We start from the raw sequence: 17,008 nt of genomic DNA, 5'->3' as shown, positions 1-17,008 counted from the left end.
AGTAGGAATTGCGAATGATGGAACTCCTGATTTATACAGACTTGCTGAAAAACAGACAATGTTTGTGTTTCTTTCCCCAACTCACTCCCACTTTTATGAGCACTGTTAAGTTTCATTTCAGCATGTTAAATAATTTGTGACTCACTGAAATGAAACTTAACTCAGTCCTCGTAAAAATAGAATAAAATGGCATTTCCATGTTTCATGTTATGGTTTGAATCAGCCTGCTATTTGGAGCTTAATGGAATCTGCTCAAAATGCCATTTGGGAGCCTCTCGTCCCCTCCATTCCCTACCAACTAGTCACTGCTTCTCAAAATTTCCCAGAACTCCTCTGCCACCCCAAAATAGCAAAATTTATAGCTGAAGGGAACAGAGGAAAAAGCTAGTAAGTGAACCATGGCAATATTTCTGTAAGCACTGTCTTACATAAAATATGGATGATCTCTACCTTTTATCCATTATAATCAGATAATAGTATTGATGAATAAGCACAGATCCTCTGTTTACTAAACTCCTGAGATTTTTTTTTTTACTACTATTCTTCTCTTTAACCAATTTTCCTTGCCTTACTCATTCACAAGTACCATAGGAATCCAGAATATTCTACTTGGGCAATTACTGTAGCTAGGCATCAATACTGTACTTATACTTAATTTCTAATACTCTTTTTTATTTTTAAAAAGATGTTACTTATTCTAGAGAGAGCAAGAGAGAGAGTGAGGGAAGGGGGGGAGAGTATGCAGGCACATGTGCAGGGGCAGAGGGAGAGGGGGGAAAAAGTCTTAAGCAGACTCTGCACTGAGTGTGGAGCTCAACACATGGAGCTTGATCTCATGACGCTGAGATCATGACCTAAGTCAAACACTCAACCAACTCTGCCCCTCCCCACACGCCCCTAATTTCTCATACTCTATTCAACAATGTTCAACTTCATTATAAAACTTCTTTAACTGTGACTTTACTAAGTTGGATTCTTGTGAGAATTGAATTCACAATGGGCTGAACATAACCTTTATGGTTTTTCTCTGAGGATTAAGAATTGTCAGAAAAATTACAGGTGGTATTTTTAAGTTCTTTCAGAAAGTGAGTAGTTTCTCAGGGACTTAATCTCGTGAGGTGCTTCCAGGTACATGCTGCCACCCCCTACCAGGATGATGGGCTTTTTGCGAGGATTGGTAGGCTGCCTGGAGGAGCTGGTAACTGAGACACATCCATACAGAGGAGATGGTACTTCTGAGACCAACAAGGGGTAAGGCAAGGCTCTGATGAGCATGAGCCTACCCACCTGCCACAAAACATCATGAGAGGGGCACTGTCTGCACCTGGGTGCCCCAGTGCTCCTGTGTTGAGGGGTGGTGGTTGGTTAGGCTAGTCTCACCACAGGGGTCAGTAAATGCAATGAGCATGATGGTGGTGAAGGCATCTGAGATAGACTAGGGGGTAGGCATGGATGGGGTGGCATTCAGGACTAGGAAGGCAACTGTACCTGTCACATCCAAGTGCAGGGCAAGTGTACCATCACATCTAAGCGCAGGGCAGGCTCTGTCTCAAAGGTGCCAGACGACCATAGACTTCAGGTTATTAGAGACCCTGAGAGGCATCTCATCCATATTGTTCTCACTGAAAAACTGGCTATTTTGCTGTCATGGCACAGGGAAGATTCCCTAATTGACAAGCATATGGTTGGTTCCAAGGTCATAGAAAGGGCCCATTGGCACTGATCACTTAGAGCTGAAATCATGTCTGGCCACTTAATACTGACCCTGCTGGCCAGAAAAGTTCAGGATTCTTAGAAATGCCTGCAGGCTGGCAAGAACACTGCAAAAGACGCTGGCAAAAGCCCAGAGGTGGCTCAGATGGTGCTGCTCTAAAGGGTACAAGTGCTTTTACTTGGAAAACTGTCACTAAGGAAATGTTCATCATTGTGCTGTAGCAAGGTCTGTTTAAGTGAATAATTTAGGAAAGAAAAACCGCCTGCACTTGACTTGCTAATAGGTTTGCAGAGAAATGCTGGCAATTCCTCATTTCAGTGACAATGATAAGACCTGTGTTCACACCGCTCCAGGCCCTGCACATTCTCCACAACTATAGCACAACCCCGAGGGCCCAGCTCCACTACCGTCACTGCTTCCTTCCCATAAGGATGCCTTGCCAAGACGCTTGGGCACCCAGTGCCTATCTCTCTCTCTCTCTCTCTCTCTCTCTCTCACACACACACACACACACACACACACACACACACACACACATATCTGAATTGATAACAAAGCCAGGCAGTGCTAAAGGAGTCTGGATATTGTCAAGCTTTTTCAGGAAAAATCCCAGGTTGGGACTAGTTTGCGCTTTGCAGGGGGAAAAAAATCTACTAGGGTTGAAATGGCCACAGGCACCACCCTAGAAGTTGTGTTTGTGTCTGTGTCTTTCTGCCTTCCTCTCTTTTACTCCATCTGTCTTCATTGATTCACCAAAACGTTGCCCTTGGCCAGGTGTTGGGAAATAGAACAAACAGGATGTACTACCTTTCGGGGTCAGTGGGTCCCAGGCCTGGAGGCAGGTTTCTGGCACTAGTGCTGTTAAGGGGAATGACAGTTTCTCTCCCCTGTGATCCTTGGAATTTACAATTTTTCAAATGTTTTTAATATTTCCATGAAACAGAGCATCAGAGATGGGTGTTGACTTTGGGAGGTGTGGGCACCCCAAAGCATCAGTAATCACATGGCTCCTGAGACACAGCTTCTCTTTCCCTAGCAAAATGAGAAGGCCCCTCAGGGGCCCATGGTGACTAGATTCCTTGCTTACTCTCATGCTGCAGGTGCTGGTCCATGGAGGCCAAACACGGTAAAGTGAAAATCGGAAGCAAGACCTGGTTTTCCTTTCTGTGCCAAGTGCATAGCACTCCTGCTATTCATCTGCTGGCTTAGGGCTCTGGGAGCAATTGCCTCTTCCAGCTCTTTTTGGGCTCACCTGCTGAGGACATGGCTGAGGGAGCCTGGCCTCAACCATGAAGGTAGCATGTGTCCATGGCTAAGGGAGAGGACCCTTCTCATGATAGGTGGGGATCAAACTGGGTCTTCAGGAAATACGGCACATGTAGCATAATGGAGGGTGGTACTACCTGAGTCATGGCCCTCTGGGTGTTGGAAATACACAGCCTCTTGACTCCCTACCCCAATTCCAGCCGCTGCACACATCAGGAGGATGCCCATTCTTATGGATAAATAGTCCTGTTATACTACCTGCGAAGGAATCTGCACTGTTCTACTCTATCTGTTGTAGGTAAACACAGTATAACTTGTCCCACAATATATTCATACACATCTTCCAGTCTTACCTTAGTATTTTACCTGTTATTTCCTTTGTCAGAATGACTAAAGTTATTTTAAGATTTTTGAGGTTATTACGTTGCCACTATTTTTCCAGCCACCTCAACTCCCAGTTGGCCTGTAGGTGGGCTTTATGCTCAGTCACTGCTCAGGGAGGGAGGGGTGCCAGGTTGCAGGAGATAGCACCACTGGTGTCTTCTTGAGAAAATCCATTTCAAGCCTCCCGAAAGTTTTGCCCCACTGTGAAACCTTCTGGGGTGAGGGAGCCTCCCCTCCAAAGGAAGCCCCACAAAAGACACAAGGAAAACACATCACCTGGCACTTGCCGTGCACACAGAGGTCGGTCTCATAGGGCCCGCAGGGTGTGCCATCCAGGACCCTGTCAGCCACCAGCAGTGGGGACTCCTTCCCGAGAGGTGAGCAGTAGAGTTCACATGGTTTATCTGAGGAGGGAAAGAGGAAGGTGGACATTGATATAGGAAGGGGTTTGTAGGCCATGCAAGGTGCAGGTGCATGAAGGCAATGAGCTGGCAGGGTGCAGGTGCATGTAGGTGGTGGCCCAGAGGCTGAGAGGTCAGTACGGAATAGAGGTCACAGAAACCCAGCACATGTTCCTCAGAGACATGCACCTGCCCCTTGGAACACAACCCAGCAAATAGAGAAGGATCCTCAGACATAGGTAAACAACACATGAGTGAGGGCTCTGTAGGCTTTTATTCACCTAATTCTCTTCATCCTTTGTAAACGTATAGTATTCCTTTTCCTTAAGGCATTAAAAATACCAGGCTGAACAAACATTTTGTTGTGTGCTAACCCCTAAGTGAGTTGAATATGTATCAAGGGAGAGCCTGGGAGCTTATCTTGTTGTGGGGGTGGGATAGGGGGAGAAGGTGAATGAGCATGCCTCTGGGTAGGAGGGGGTGTGGTCCCTATGGATGTCTCTATAGCAGTGGCTTTTGCTAAGTGCCTTAGTGTTCCACCAGCTGCTGGATAAAAGCTTCAGGGCTGTGATATGCAGCAAGAAGGTCCTGGAAGAAACTGAGAGGGAATAAAGCATAGGAACACAGGGGCCTCCAGGACAACTTGTAAGGGCCATATTACCAGGCAGGAGGGAAACACTGGTTTCTGCTGCTCTTGGAACCAAGTGAGCTCCTATAACATGACAAGCTCTCATAGCCTTTGCTTAGGCTGTTCCTTTGCCTGAAAATCCCTCTCTGCACAAAGCTTTCTGGAAGTTTCCTATTACCCCAGAAGCTTCTACTCCAGAGCTCTCTCCTCTCATGCCATCTCTGACATGGAATCTCCATCTGCACTTTGCATACACCTCCTCAAAGCCCTTAGCCATTATCTTATTGACTTATAATTGTTTGAGTAACTTATGTATAAGGGGATTTCTTTTAGGGTGGGTTCCATTTCTAAAAGAGTTTGGATCTTATTTATCTTTAGATTGATTGAAGAACTGACAGTACTGGGAGACTACAGAGGACAAGGTACTAAAATTTTAATCTCTTGTCCCCAGGCCAGGCCAAGGACCTGATTCATAGAAGGACTTGGTAAATATTTTAATCTTTCCATATAAACTTTAGAATGAGTTTGTCGATATCCCCAAAATAACTTGCTGGGATTTCACTGGGATTGCACTGAATCAAGTCAAGAGAGAACGGACATCTTGATAGTATTGATTCTTCCTATCCACGAACATGGAATATCTCCTCATTTAATTCTTTTAATTCATTCATCAGAATTTTCCTCACATATATCTTCTACATAGAGTGTTAGATTTATTCCTAAATATTTCATTTTGGGGGTTGTCAGTGTAAATGGTATTGTGTTTTTAATTTTAAACACCATCTGCTCTTTGCTGGTATATAAGAAACTGAGTGATTTTTGTACATTTACCTTATATCTTGCAACCTTGCTATAACCGCTTACTAGTTCCAGAAGGTTTTTGTTTTTTTGTTTGTTTGTTTGTTGATTCTTTTGTATTTTCTACATAGATGATCATGTCATCTGCAAACAAAGGTAGTTTTATTTCTACCTTCCCAATCTGTATATTTTTAATTTCTGTTTCTTGTCTTATTTGTATTAGCTAGGACTTCCAGTGTGATGTTGAAAAGAAACAGTGAAAGAAGAAATCCTTGCTTTGTTCTTGATTTTAGGAGAAAAACTTCAAGCTCATTTTTAAATAAATGAATAGATTTTCTTCTTCTCTGAGAAGGATGAATGCACCCTTTTCTTTCTCTCAGTTATGATTCTAGTGACATTTATGTGACATTATGTGATTATTCTATAAAGAAACCTCCAAAGAGAGAAACACTAATACCTTTGTGCTGCTTCCGTCAGGCCCTTTGTTTCCACCATTGGGTCCTTTTCCCCACTGGGTCCTTCCAGTGGTCTCAGATGATCAAGAGCAGGGGAAGGAAGAGAAAGGCTTCTGGAGTTTACTTGGTCTCAGAAGACCTTGGAATTCCAGCTAGACAGTTCTTATCAGAGCAGATGTGTTGTCCCATCCAGGGTCTGTGGCTTTCATGACTGAATGACATTCACTAAACCACCAACATGTTCAGCAGCTTTCCAAAGCTCCTGTCTCATGGAGCTTTGCTGACCGACATGCCCAGTAGGATGTCTTGCCTTAGAACACTGTAAAGAAGCTACAGAGGTTCACTGGAAACATTCAACTTGTTTGTTAGAGTTAGTTGTGGAGGTCAGGGGAAACTCCTGTGAAGAGTAGCTTCCCAGGTAAGTAATGATGCTTCAATGTTTATTCATCCAAAAAACCCCCAAAAAATGAAAACAAAATTTTCAAAACAAAACAAAAACAGGAATTGAGCCCCTCCATCACACAAGGCACTCTTTGGGCACTGCTGGAAAAGAAAGATGAGTAGGGCATGCTTTTCAAGGCTGCCTCTAGCCTGCTGTCTGGGGAATTGAGCCATTCCTTCCACTCTATGCTTTGTTCTCTAGCAGCTCAGGCCCATTTCATGGGGCTTTTCACAGTCTGCCTCAACTGGGATTTGCTGTGTACTTGTCCATTAAACTACCAAGGGTGAAACTGATTTGGGCCAAAATGGAAATGGGATTTGGGCAGAAAAGTAAAGGATCTTTTGCAGCAAGTTAGAAAGACCAGACTTGGAGGGGATAAAGATTGTTTAGCTGGGCTCTTTGTTATAAACATCAGGAAAGTGGAGATCCACAGATGGAGGGATTTTTGGCCATGACCCCAGGCAAGAAAGTACACTCAACTCCACGTGCACTGGACTCTCCTACCCACAGACACTGTCCTCCTTGGCTTGGGCAGTCTGGGGGCACACAGACTCCAGAATAGAGTCCAGAGGTAACACTTCCTTTGCTCCACTAAAACTCCATTTGTCCATCTCCTTTTCTGAGGTCTGTGCTCAGAATTTAGGGCACCCTACACCTCTAAGGAGGTGTAGCACTATCTCTCAAAGAGACTCGGGATAATCTTTATAAAAGTTGAGGAGGAGCCCCTCAAAATTCTCTGAAAATTCTCCTCCAAGCTACCTTGGGTGGACAGTTAATCCCCAGATAAATGAGGTGCTGTGATTCCCCTCTGGGCATAGCATTTTACATTCTTAGGTGTACAGAAGCTCAAATCTTCTTAAAAGTCATATAACCACATACTCCAAGGAAAGAAGCTTAGAGCATTCCTCTTATACGGCTCATGTGTGCTAAAATGAAATTCTGATTGAGGCTGGACTGTCTGGTGTGGTTCCTGGTGTCTCACTGGCCTACTTTTTTTTTTTTTGCCAGGACTTATATACCTGGATGGAGAAACCACAGACAGGGCAGGGGAGATGAGCTCAGGGGCTTGGAGGATTCCCCCTGGTAATCCATAGTGATGAAGACACAAGGTCTTACTGAGAGACAACACTGAATTTTGAGGCTACCACAAGCGTGCACTCCAGCTCTGTCTGGCTATCTGTGTGGGATACATGCTGAGGAGGCTACTCTCCCCTACTCCCAAAGCTGCCCACCACGACTCCAGAACCAGGCCTTAGTTGATTGGACCAGCAGCAGCCACCTGACTGTAGCTGTATCAGAGTCTTTCTTTCCATCACAGCCTCATCGCTCTGCCTTGTGAGGCCTCAACTGATTAGATCAAGAGTGGCCACGTGACCACAGGTGGGCTGATCAGAGTCTCTCTCTCTTGAAAAACCTGCACTAAAATTCAGATGCAGAGCAGCTGTGTCTACTCATGGCTGATGAATCTGAAAGAAGTCTCTTCTCCCTTATCCACAATTCAGAAGTCCAAAAAGCTCTGACAACTGCAAGCATTTTCTTGCATTTGTGGCAAATGTATCTGGTAGCAAAACCAGCCTTGATGACATGAAGCTGTTGGTAGTCTTCAGTATCCCAGTTAGAGACTGTTCATGGGTTCCATCCCATCCCTGAAGAGAGAGGCATCCATGTGCTTCCCTGGATGGTGGCGTGCTCCTTGGACCACACTGGTAGTATTAATACATGGTTGATGCACTGTTGTTACCTAATACCAAAAATGCTTTGGCCATATCTGGCCCCAAAGGATAGACAAAGGATGAAGGTGTTTCGGGCCACCCATCACTCTACATGTGGACAAGTCATGTGAAAACCAATTTGCAGTTCGAGGCAGGAAGAAATGACTCGCAAACACAAACTGTGGTGGGCATGGAGAAAGGGTTCTGATTATTTTCCGAGGCCCTTTCCTCAGATCCCAGCTCTTGGGATCCAAGACCTCCTGCATATTTGTGACAACTTCTCTCTTTGTCATTAAGCACCTCCAGTCTGCTTGGCTGAACTGGAGTTGAAGTGTCCCTAACCATCATACCCTCCATACCCTGGAAGACTCAGACCCAGAGGGGGTTTTGCCATGCTTGAGAGGGGCTGGGAATGCACCTCCATGCTCAGCCTCGGCCTTGGCTGAGCCCTCTGACACTTCAGTGGGCACGTGGCCTGCTGGCTTGGGCAGGAAGGACTAAACTCCTAAAGATTTCCATTTAAATGAGATTCCACGGGGAAAGCAGAAATGGGGTGGGTTTGGCAACAGGCCATCTCCATGGGTTTCTCTTTAAAGGCCTTCCCACTTAGACCTATTTTCTAAGGAGAGCCTTTGTCTTCTTTCAGAGGTGGTATGGATTTGTGGTCCTGAGCCCTCCCTTGGAAAATCTACCTCTGCAAGAATTCTTTTTTTTTCTTCAATAAGAGAAAAAAGAAAAAAAAAAAAAAAAGCTTCCCCTTTCTTGAACTATGCGTCACTCGCCAAAGAATTCCACAGTGATAGCAATGCTATGAATAGGGCAGTCATAATGGGCTTCGAGAGAGCCCAGAGCCCAACCACAGGAATCGTTCCCATCACAGCTGAGCTAGAATTGTGCCTTTTATAAGCTGAGTTTTGAGAGGAATAAACTTATAATCTGTATTCTCCCCATGCCCTCTGAATTGGCCATTTGTTATTTTGTTTTCATCCTTGTGAAATGCTCCTTTTAAGAGTCTCTCCTTCAAAGACAAATGCGTACTGCCTATTAGCTGTCCTTATCAGATAGGGCAGCACTTCTCAGATCAAAAGCAGTGGCACTCTGGCTATAATTATTTATTGCTTTGGGAGAGAGAAATGAAAAGCAAGTGGGTCGGAACACATTTTGAACCTGGTAAGTGAACCCAGATAGCTGCCCCACGAAGCTTCCTGGGTTGGGGAGCTGGGGCAGACATCAGTTTCAGCCACTGTGATGATAAGGGAGCTGAGGAGCTCAGTGATCCAAAAGTGGTTACAAGTAAAATAGAAGTTTAATCTGGACTTGGAGAAATCTATGGAAAACCAGACATTTACGTGGGATTTCTGCATTGAATTTCAGGGGAACTGAAAGCTGAAGCAGAGCAAGGAAAGAATAACAATAATAGTGTGTGTGCAGTCAAGTGGAAATGGGGATGTAGCGAGTCCCTCTTGGATCTGATCTCTTCTTGCTCCTGACAGCAGCAGAGGACATGACAGAGGATCTAAAGCGTCTTCATCCAGCAGGCTGGAATGGCTGATGGTTTGGAAACAAGGCTGCTCCTCATCAGAACCCATCACTGCACTGGAAACAAGGCAGCTTCGGCTGGGGCTCGCTTTCTCCCGATCAGGGGTCCGAATGTGCTCGAGACATACGGAAGCCTCCTGGGTCTTCCTACACCAGAGGAATGGCCTGGCCGAGAGCAGTGAGGGTCTTGTGTGAGTTCCTGCCTCCAGCTGCACATGTTCCTTTTGGGAGGGCAGGTCTTCTCGCTCCTTTGTCTGCAGGAAAAGCTGAGGGTATGTAGGCTGCTCTTCTTTTGAAGTCTTGGTTAGGCAATGGTGCATCTACTATCACACAGCTCTAACAAGTGGTTTTCTTTTTAAAAAGGAAAAAGTCTGGGGAGCTCCCCAGTGCTTTTAAATGAACCTGTGGCTGAGCGGGGTGGTGTATTATCTGCTATGATTATAGAACATCCCACGTTACTTTACAGCTCAGTTCAAGGCTAATGGGTTGGGTTGCTAGGTTCAAAGCTGCAGGTCTGGGGCTTTTATTTCCTGTGATGCCTCGGCCTACCCCCACAGAGCTATGCACACTTGAGCTTGTAACAACAGACTGCAGAATATAGATTTCAGAGGTTCTTCAAGCCACAAAGAAGAAACCTAGGACTTGGCACAGGAACCTCATTCTCCTGCAAAAGACTTTGGAGACCGTGTAAAAATCAGGCACAGTCACCGTAGTTCTTATTAAAGCCTCTTCACTTGACACTTATGAAGTCATGCTCTCATTCTGTCTTACTCGAGTAGTGGAAGCCAGATGAGAGGTAGTGATTTTCTCAGCCAGCTCTTCTGGAACTGGGGTCCCTCCCTGCTTATCAGCTACAGGAACTTAGACATGTCATGTAACCTGTAACCTCTCATCTTTGCATGGCTCGTTTTACATAGTAATTAAAATAATGTACGCAGAACTAACTTGTGCTTGGCATATGGTGTGCTCAACAAATAGGACCATATAGTCATCGTTACAATGTAGTCTTGTCTCCAGAAGATGAAGAGAATTTTAAGTGTAAAAAGCTTTGAATGAGGCCATGGGGGTAGGCAGTCCTTATCAACAACAAATAAACATTACAAATCTTACAGACATGATATACCACCTAGAATGTGATCAGCTGCTAGAAATGCTTCTAATGGCCCATGGGGCAGACTCCTTTGATTTGGGAGAAAGTTCTTGGAAGGAAAATTTGACCCGTACCTATCATCATCTTTGAGTTATAACTGTCCTCAAAACCTTTTTTTTTTTCCCCCAAACACCATAGTCAAGGAGTAAAAGCCAACCCAAAATGAATCAAGAAAAGAAATGCAAGAAAGCATCAATGTTGTAAAGAGAGAGAGCAGACACAGAAACCCACTGTCCTGTTCCTGCAGAGCCTCGTTCTCTTCAAAGTTGGCCCTGGGCCCCTCAGCACGTGGCACTAGGCAGCAGGCTGCCAGCACACCTGCCTTGCTGCCAATGGGGGTGCAGGACAATTCTGGTCTGTTGCCTGCCTCACAGCTGCTTTTAAGAACTCTCCCAGAGTTGGGTCATCCAAGTTCAACCCCACTGCTCGAGAAACCAGTCCACTGATGATTGGGGCAGCTGGACTGGGGTATCCCGTTCATTGGATGGACTGCTGGGAAGGGGGAAACCTGTGGATTTTCCTAGGAGGTGTTTACATTCTTGGAGGAGAAGGTGGGGGGGGGGCACTGTGAAAGGATGTGCCATATGCCTTTACCATCAACCACTACTGCTGTCAGCAGGCCCTTCTTCTTGTTGCTCAGGCGGTCATGTGTCTGGCACTGCTGGTCTCGGAAGCTGGGCAGGCCCTTAGGGCAGGGCAGGTTCTCGCAGACAGCATGCTCCACACTGGCTCCCAAGCAGTGAGTGCCTCCTGGCCCAGGGCTGGAAGAAAGAGAAAGGTCTTAGTTAACCAGACTGGGAACAGCAGCAGGGGTGCTGTTTGCCTCTCTTACCCAGAGGGGGAGGGGCCAGGCAGAGTTTCCAAAGCAACCTCCCTCTGCTCTTGCACATGGTATCTCTGCAATCCCAGCCCCGTGCTGATGGCATGTTTTTTTTTTTTTTTTTTTTAATTTTTTTTTTTGGCATGTTGAAGTGAGCCGTCAGCAAAATGCATCCAAGAACTGTAAATCAGGGTCATCTGGAAATAGGATCGGGTGAGTATCAGTTCAGTAAGATCCACAAATTGCGTCTTTCATCTGAACTTAAGACTTGGCCACTTGTAACACTGAAAATGCCAAGGGGAATTTTTAGTGTGTCGGTTTTTGTTGTTGTTGTTGTTATTGTTGTTTTGGTCTTCTATAAAGCAAAGACCTTTAAATGGCTCCTAGGTATACTCTGGGGTCACTAAGTTTCAGGATGAGTAAATAGTTCTCCTTTACTTTAGAATGCAAAGCATCAGAATGATTCTGTAACTTACTCAATGGCTTTGGGTGGAGACCTGTCAGATCCTGTCTCTGCAACCTTTACTTGGGCAAGTGTGAGACCACAAGTGATCAGAAACATGTCCTCTGTCCCAGATGCTCCGTGCTTAGTATGGGGATCTAAGCAGTTCTGGAGAGCCAGATGTGTTCTCTGGCCAAGACCAGGTGTGTGACCAAAACACTGGTGTGGCTGGCTGAAATGTGGCTCTGTCCAGCTCTTCCATGAGAGCCTGGGGTGTCCTCACAGGACTCTGACCTGAGCAATCTCACTGGTTCCCTTTATTTTCATGATGCCAAAATTACCAGGTTGGAGTATGACTGTTTTCTCTCCGTACTTTTTATTAAAATTCGGCATACAAAAGAACACAAATCACAAGTGTTTTGCTCAATGGCTTTTCACAAATTACATATACCTGTTGGCAGGACAATATTTTTGACATGATAACCATTTCATATTGAGTATTTTTTTCCTCCCTTTGCCATTCCTTGTAATCAGACAATGAGGCTGCCCTGTGATCACTGCTTTAAGGGGAGAGGTATCGCAGGAGAATTCCTTGGGCTTTTGTGTTATAGAAGTCTACACAAGGAGTCCACAAGCTTTTTCTGCAAAGGGCCAGATGGTGAATATTTCTGGCTTTGTTGGCCATGCAGTCTTTTGCAATTACTCAACTCTGCTGTTACGGCACAAAAGTGGCCAGAGACAATGCATGGCATTGGCACGGCTGAGCGCCAATAAAACTTTATAAAACAGGTGGTGAACGAGATTTAGTCCATGGGCCATTGTTTCCTGGCTCCTGGTCTACATAAATGTGTTGGAGAAAATGTCTGGAACAGGAAGAAAGGCTCTGCTCTTACCTTTATGCCCACCTCATATACACCAGACAACCTCTCCCTCACTTGGGAGGGAGCCTTGAGAGATTATCCACACTGGTGACCCCAGAGAAGGGCCCTGCATTCTGATCTCCAAGTTAGGAAACAGCAAAACCTCTCTACAGTTTATGGGATCTGAGAACAGAGGGACCTTTTGTTCTTTTTCCTTCCCAGAACACCAGGGAGGAAGCTGGATCTCGGAGAAATGACTGCATGGCATGTTTGGGTAGACAGAATCTCGGACCACCCCCCCAAGAGTCCTGGGCCTGAATGCCAAGTGTGGAGAGATGAATGGACTCCTGTGCCACAAAACACAGTGTGGAAGAAACAGAGAGGGGAAAAGCCATGTGGACCAGCAGGAGGGGCATCTCTGAAACAGGCAAATTCCCATGGCTGGGACCAGAGAAGGCATGGGTGAGGCAGCAGATGCTGTATGGTGAGAAGTTATGGGTTGAATTGTGTCCATCCTAAAATCATATGCTGAAGGGCTAACCCCACTGCCTCAGAATGTGGCCTTATTTAAAAATAGGATCACTACAGATGTAGTTAATTAAGATGAGATCATACTAGAACAGGGTGAGCTCCCAATCCAATGTGACTAGTATTGTTATAGAAAGGGGCAATCTGGAGATGGAAGCACAGAGGGAGAACACTATGCAAAGATAAAGACAGAAATTGGGGTGATGTTCCCACATTTGAAGGAATGCCAAAGATTACCAGTAAGCCACTAGAAGTTAGGAGAGAGGCATGGGACAGATTCTCCTTCACCGTCTTCTGAAGGAACAACCCTTCCAAGACCTTGATCTTGGACTTCTGGTCTCCAGAACTAGAAGGGAATAAATTTGTGTTGTTTTTGCCACCCAGTTAGTAATAGTTTGCTATGGCATCCCTTAGAAGACAGATATACCAGATGATACAAGAATCAGATGCATCCTCACTGAATTTAGTTGTAGACTTAGGGAAAATGACGCAAAAATTCCTCAAGTGATTAGGAATCCAACCTGAACCAGAACGGAGTTCAAAAATACAAATTAAAAAAGATCAAGAGTACAAATGCAAATAAAAATTGGTTTCTAGAAAAATGAAGAAAACAATGTTTTCTAGTTAGGGTGTGAATTGAGATGTGTGCATCTCGTGTAATTAACTTCCTGGGTTGTCACTAGGCTTTAGTTTCTACTGTACCCGTCACTAGCAACTGATTTTCCTAAATTTATATCTGACTGACCGCAATGAACAAACTACCTTTATGCCTTGTAGCAGGTGGGTGGAGAGTTTATATATGAGAAGACAACTCCTGGATCCAGCAGAAAGTGGGCCTGGAGTGGCGGTAGCCCATGGGAAACCTGATATGCCTCAGGGTGCTTTCCTTCTCAACTGTTCACCTATTTCTTCTCCATTTCCAACCTTCTCCCATGGGAAGATCCTGCTTCAGACCCTCATCTAGCCCACTGCCTCATCTTCCCCAGCCATCCACCCCCCCTCCCCAGTCTGTCTGTCCTTGAGGCCCTGCAGCATCTTTTTATTTCCTACCTGGTGCCTCTCTTGACCCTGCTTGGGTCTCTGGTATGCTTCTTATCATCAACCTTGTGAAATGGTGAGGTAGATTATTGTCTTCCTTCTATTTTTCTGCAGCTTTCATGCAGAGAACCTTGCATAGGCTAGTCTTCAACAAACAGTAGTTAGAGTGAATTGAACTGTATTATCAAAATTTATCTTACTATGACTGAGAGACTAAGGTCAGGGAAGATAGTGGAGTAGGAAGCACCAGGAATCCATCTCTCCACTTAGACAATTGTATTGGCAAAAATCATCTGAAATAACTATTTTGAAATTCTGGAGTCTGTTAAAAAATGTGCCACCTCCTGAAAAAATCTTGGCAGGTAAGGTGTGGTTAATTTAGATAAATTTCAGCCTTTATTGTGGTAGTGGCTGTCTCCCACACTTCAGCCCCAGGGTAGGTAGTTGTACCTGTATACCTGGTATGACTGGCTGGAGCCAGGGAGGACAATAAGAACCTTATTCTCCAAATACTGGGGTTCTCTGTTCTGGTTTTTCAGTGCTGCTTCTGATTTCTGAGGTATGGGAATAGAGGGTGACCACCATTGTTGCAATTCCAATGAGCTGAAGGGACTTCCAGGGACTTTCAATGAGAAATACCTTTTTTTTTTTCCTCCTTTGGGAGCCAGATATGTAAGGACTAAGTCATTTAAAAGCAATTACACATTTGAGAAAATTTAGAGAGCCATCAGGATTGTCTGGAAAAGATGAAGGCTAGAAAAGGCTTGAGAAGACCTTATGCTTTCACTTTAGGTTGATCCCCAGCACAGAGAAACCTTTAACAACAAAGAAACAACAAATCCTGGGAAGGAGGGAAGCTGATTATCAGAGATACATTATAAGATTTGAATGTCCAGTTTTCAACAACAACAACAACAACAACAAAATCACAAGGTATAAAAAGGAAAAGAAAGGTATGGCCCACTCAAGGTAATAAACTACACTGGCAGAAACTGTCTGAGAAAACTCAGATATTGAGCATATTATGTAAAGACTTAAAACAACTGTCTTAAAAATGGTCAAAGCACTAAAGTATAATAGTGCTTTGAATAAATAAAGACAGGAAAATGATGTATGAGAAAAATGATAGTATCAATAGAGATAGAAATTATGAAAATGAAAAATTATTTCTAGGGTTTAAAAATATAATAATTGAAATGAAAAATTCACCAGGTGAGTTCAAAAGCAAATTTAAGCAGGCAAAAGAATGAATCAGCAAATTTGAATATAGGGCAAATGAAATGATTAAGTCTAGGGGGTGAAAAGAAGAATGAAGAACAGTGAACAGAGGGGATGTGTGGTAAATTACTAAGAGGACCAACATATACATCATGGGAGTTTCAGAAAACAAAGAGAAATAGAACATTTGAAGAAATAATGCCTGAAAGCTTCCCAGATTTGAAGAAAGACATGAATCTGCATATCCAAGAAGCTTAACAAAGTCCCAGTAGGATAAATTCACTAATACACTTTTCAATTAAACTGTCAAAAAATAGAGAATCTTGAAAGCAGCAAGAGAGTGGTAACACAACACATATAAGAGAATCTTAATAAATTATGAGCCTATTTCTCATCAGAAACTTTGAAGGCCAGAAGATAGCAGATCAATACATTCAAAGTTCTCAAAGAAAAAAAATCTATCAACTAAGAATTCTATATCCAGCAAAACTGTCATTCAAAAATGAGGGAGAATGTCAGACATTTCAGATAAATTGAGGATGTTTTTTGTTTTTACTACCAGACATGCTCTACAATAAACACTAAAGAGAGTCCTTCAGGATTCAAATGAAAGGATGCTAGATAGCGACTTGAAGCCATATGAGAAAATAAAGATCTCCAATCAAGGAGATATGATGCTAAGCTTTGTCAGTACAAGGTACTAGAGAGACACAGAGAAAGAACAGACTTTTGTCTCTGGTTATGGTATTTAATTTCTCTCAGCAGAGTCCTGTGGTAGCATGTGATGCATGCCACCTCCCTCTGAGCAGCTTCATCTCAGAGGGCAGCATCTAAGCATGCCAATGCTTTGGGAAAATTCTCATCCTGGTTTCAGAAGCAGTTTCTCCCCTTGGACAGCTTTCCCTAACACCCCATAGTGTGGCTTTTCAAAGGACTCCACCAGTGTAGCACCTCTGCAAACTTCTCCATCATCCAATGGACCTTAGTTTCATCCTCTCCAACAAGTCCAAGGAATTTTGTCGCTGTATGTGTGTGTGTGTGTGTGGGGGGGTACCTTCATCCATATTTGTTCCTTCCTTGTGTGCTCTGTCTCAGACCCAAAGATAGTGACCACTTCCTATACCTGCTCTTCCAGTGCTCTTCCTCTGTTCTCTTTATCTCTTAGCAGCTCCAACCACCAGTTATAGTTAATGCTTTTTTACATTAAACTTTCCCTATTCAAAAACAAAATGACTGAAAGAGTTGATATTTTCCAGTTTTCCTTTGGGTCACTATTTGAACAACACGGGAAAAAGAGACACAATCCATGAGCCGTGTGATTTGTTACCAAAATCATCCCAGTATGTCGATCCATGGCAGGAATCTGCCTTGAGCCCACTCATTCTTCATAACTGTATCTATAATACAGGTCATCTTAGAGTTACCATGACATCAGTAATGGCCTCCCAGGTATACACTGGTGTGAGACAACAGAAAGAAGCCCTCCATAATACAGCGGAGAATCTTTGTGTGGAGAGGGTGTGTCTGATGGGAACATCCAAAAATGGCTTACAAACAGAAGTTCTGTGGGAGGACTTGGAAGGAGAGGACCAGCTTTACCAAGGAATCCACAT

General features: G+C 44.2%; 1 protein-coding gene and 1 long non-coding RNA gene across 2 annotated transcripts in view; one reads left to right on the top strand and one right to left on the bottom strand.

Moving 5' to 3' along the window:
- ADAMTS17 (ADAM metallopeptidase with thrombospondin type 1 motif 17) overlaps positions 1–17,008 on the bottom strand; it is a 330,972-nt gene that overhangs the window by 110,100 nt on the left and 203,864 nt on the right. The window contains exons 13-14 of the mRNA XM_077869670.1: positions 11,084–11,250; positions 3,641–3,768 (exon numbers count right to left, since the gene is read on the bottom strand). Coding sequence (XP_077725796.1) covers positions 3,641–3,768; positions 11,084–11,250 — 295 coding nt within the window. The remainder of the gene's footprint in view (positions 1–3,640; positions 3,769–11,083; positions 11,251–17,008) is intronic.
- Positions 8,829–16,598, top strand: LOC144296567 (uncharacterized). Its single transcript, XR_013363651.1, has 4 exons — positions 8,829–8,970; positions 9,175–9,611; positions 11,462–11,522; positions 12,834–16,598. It is a non-coding gene; the product is annotated as an uncharacterized LOC144296567 (long non-coding RNA).

This window comes from Canis aureus, chromosome 2 (assembly GCF_053574225.1).
Source record: "Canis aureus isolate CA01 chromosome 2, VMU_Caureus_v.1.0, whole genome shotgun sequence".
NCBI classification, from domain to species: domain Eukaryota; kingdom Metazoa; phylum Chordata; class Mammalia; order Carnivora; family Canidae; genus Canis; species Canis aureus.
This window is presented reverse-complemented; position numbering and strand designations above follow the sequence as displayed.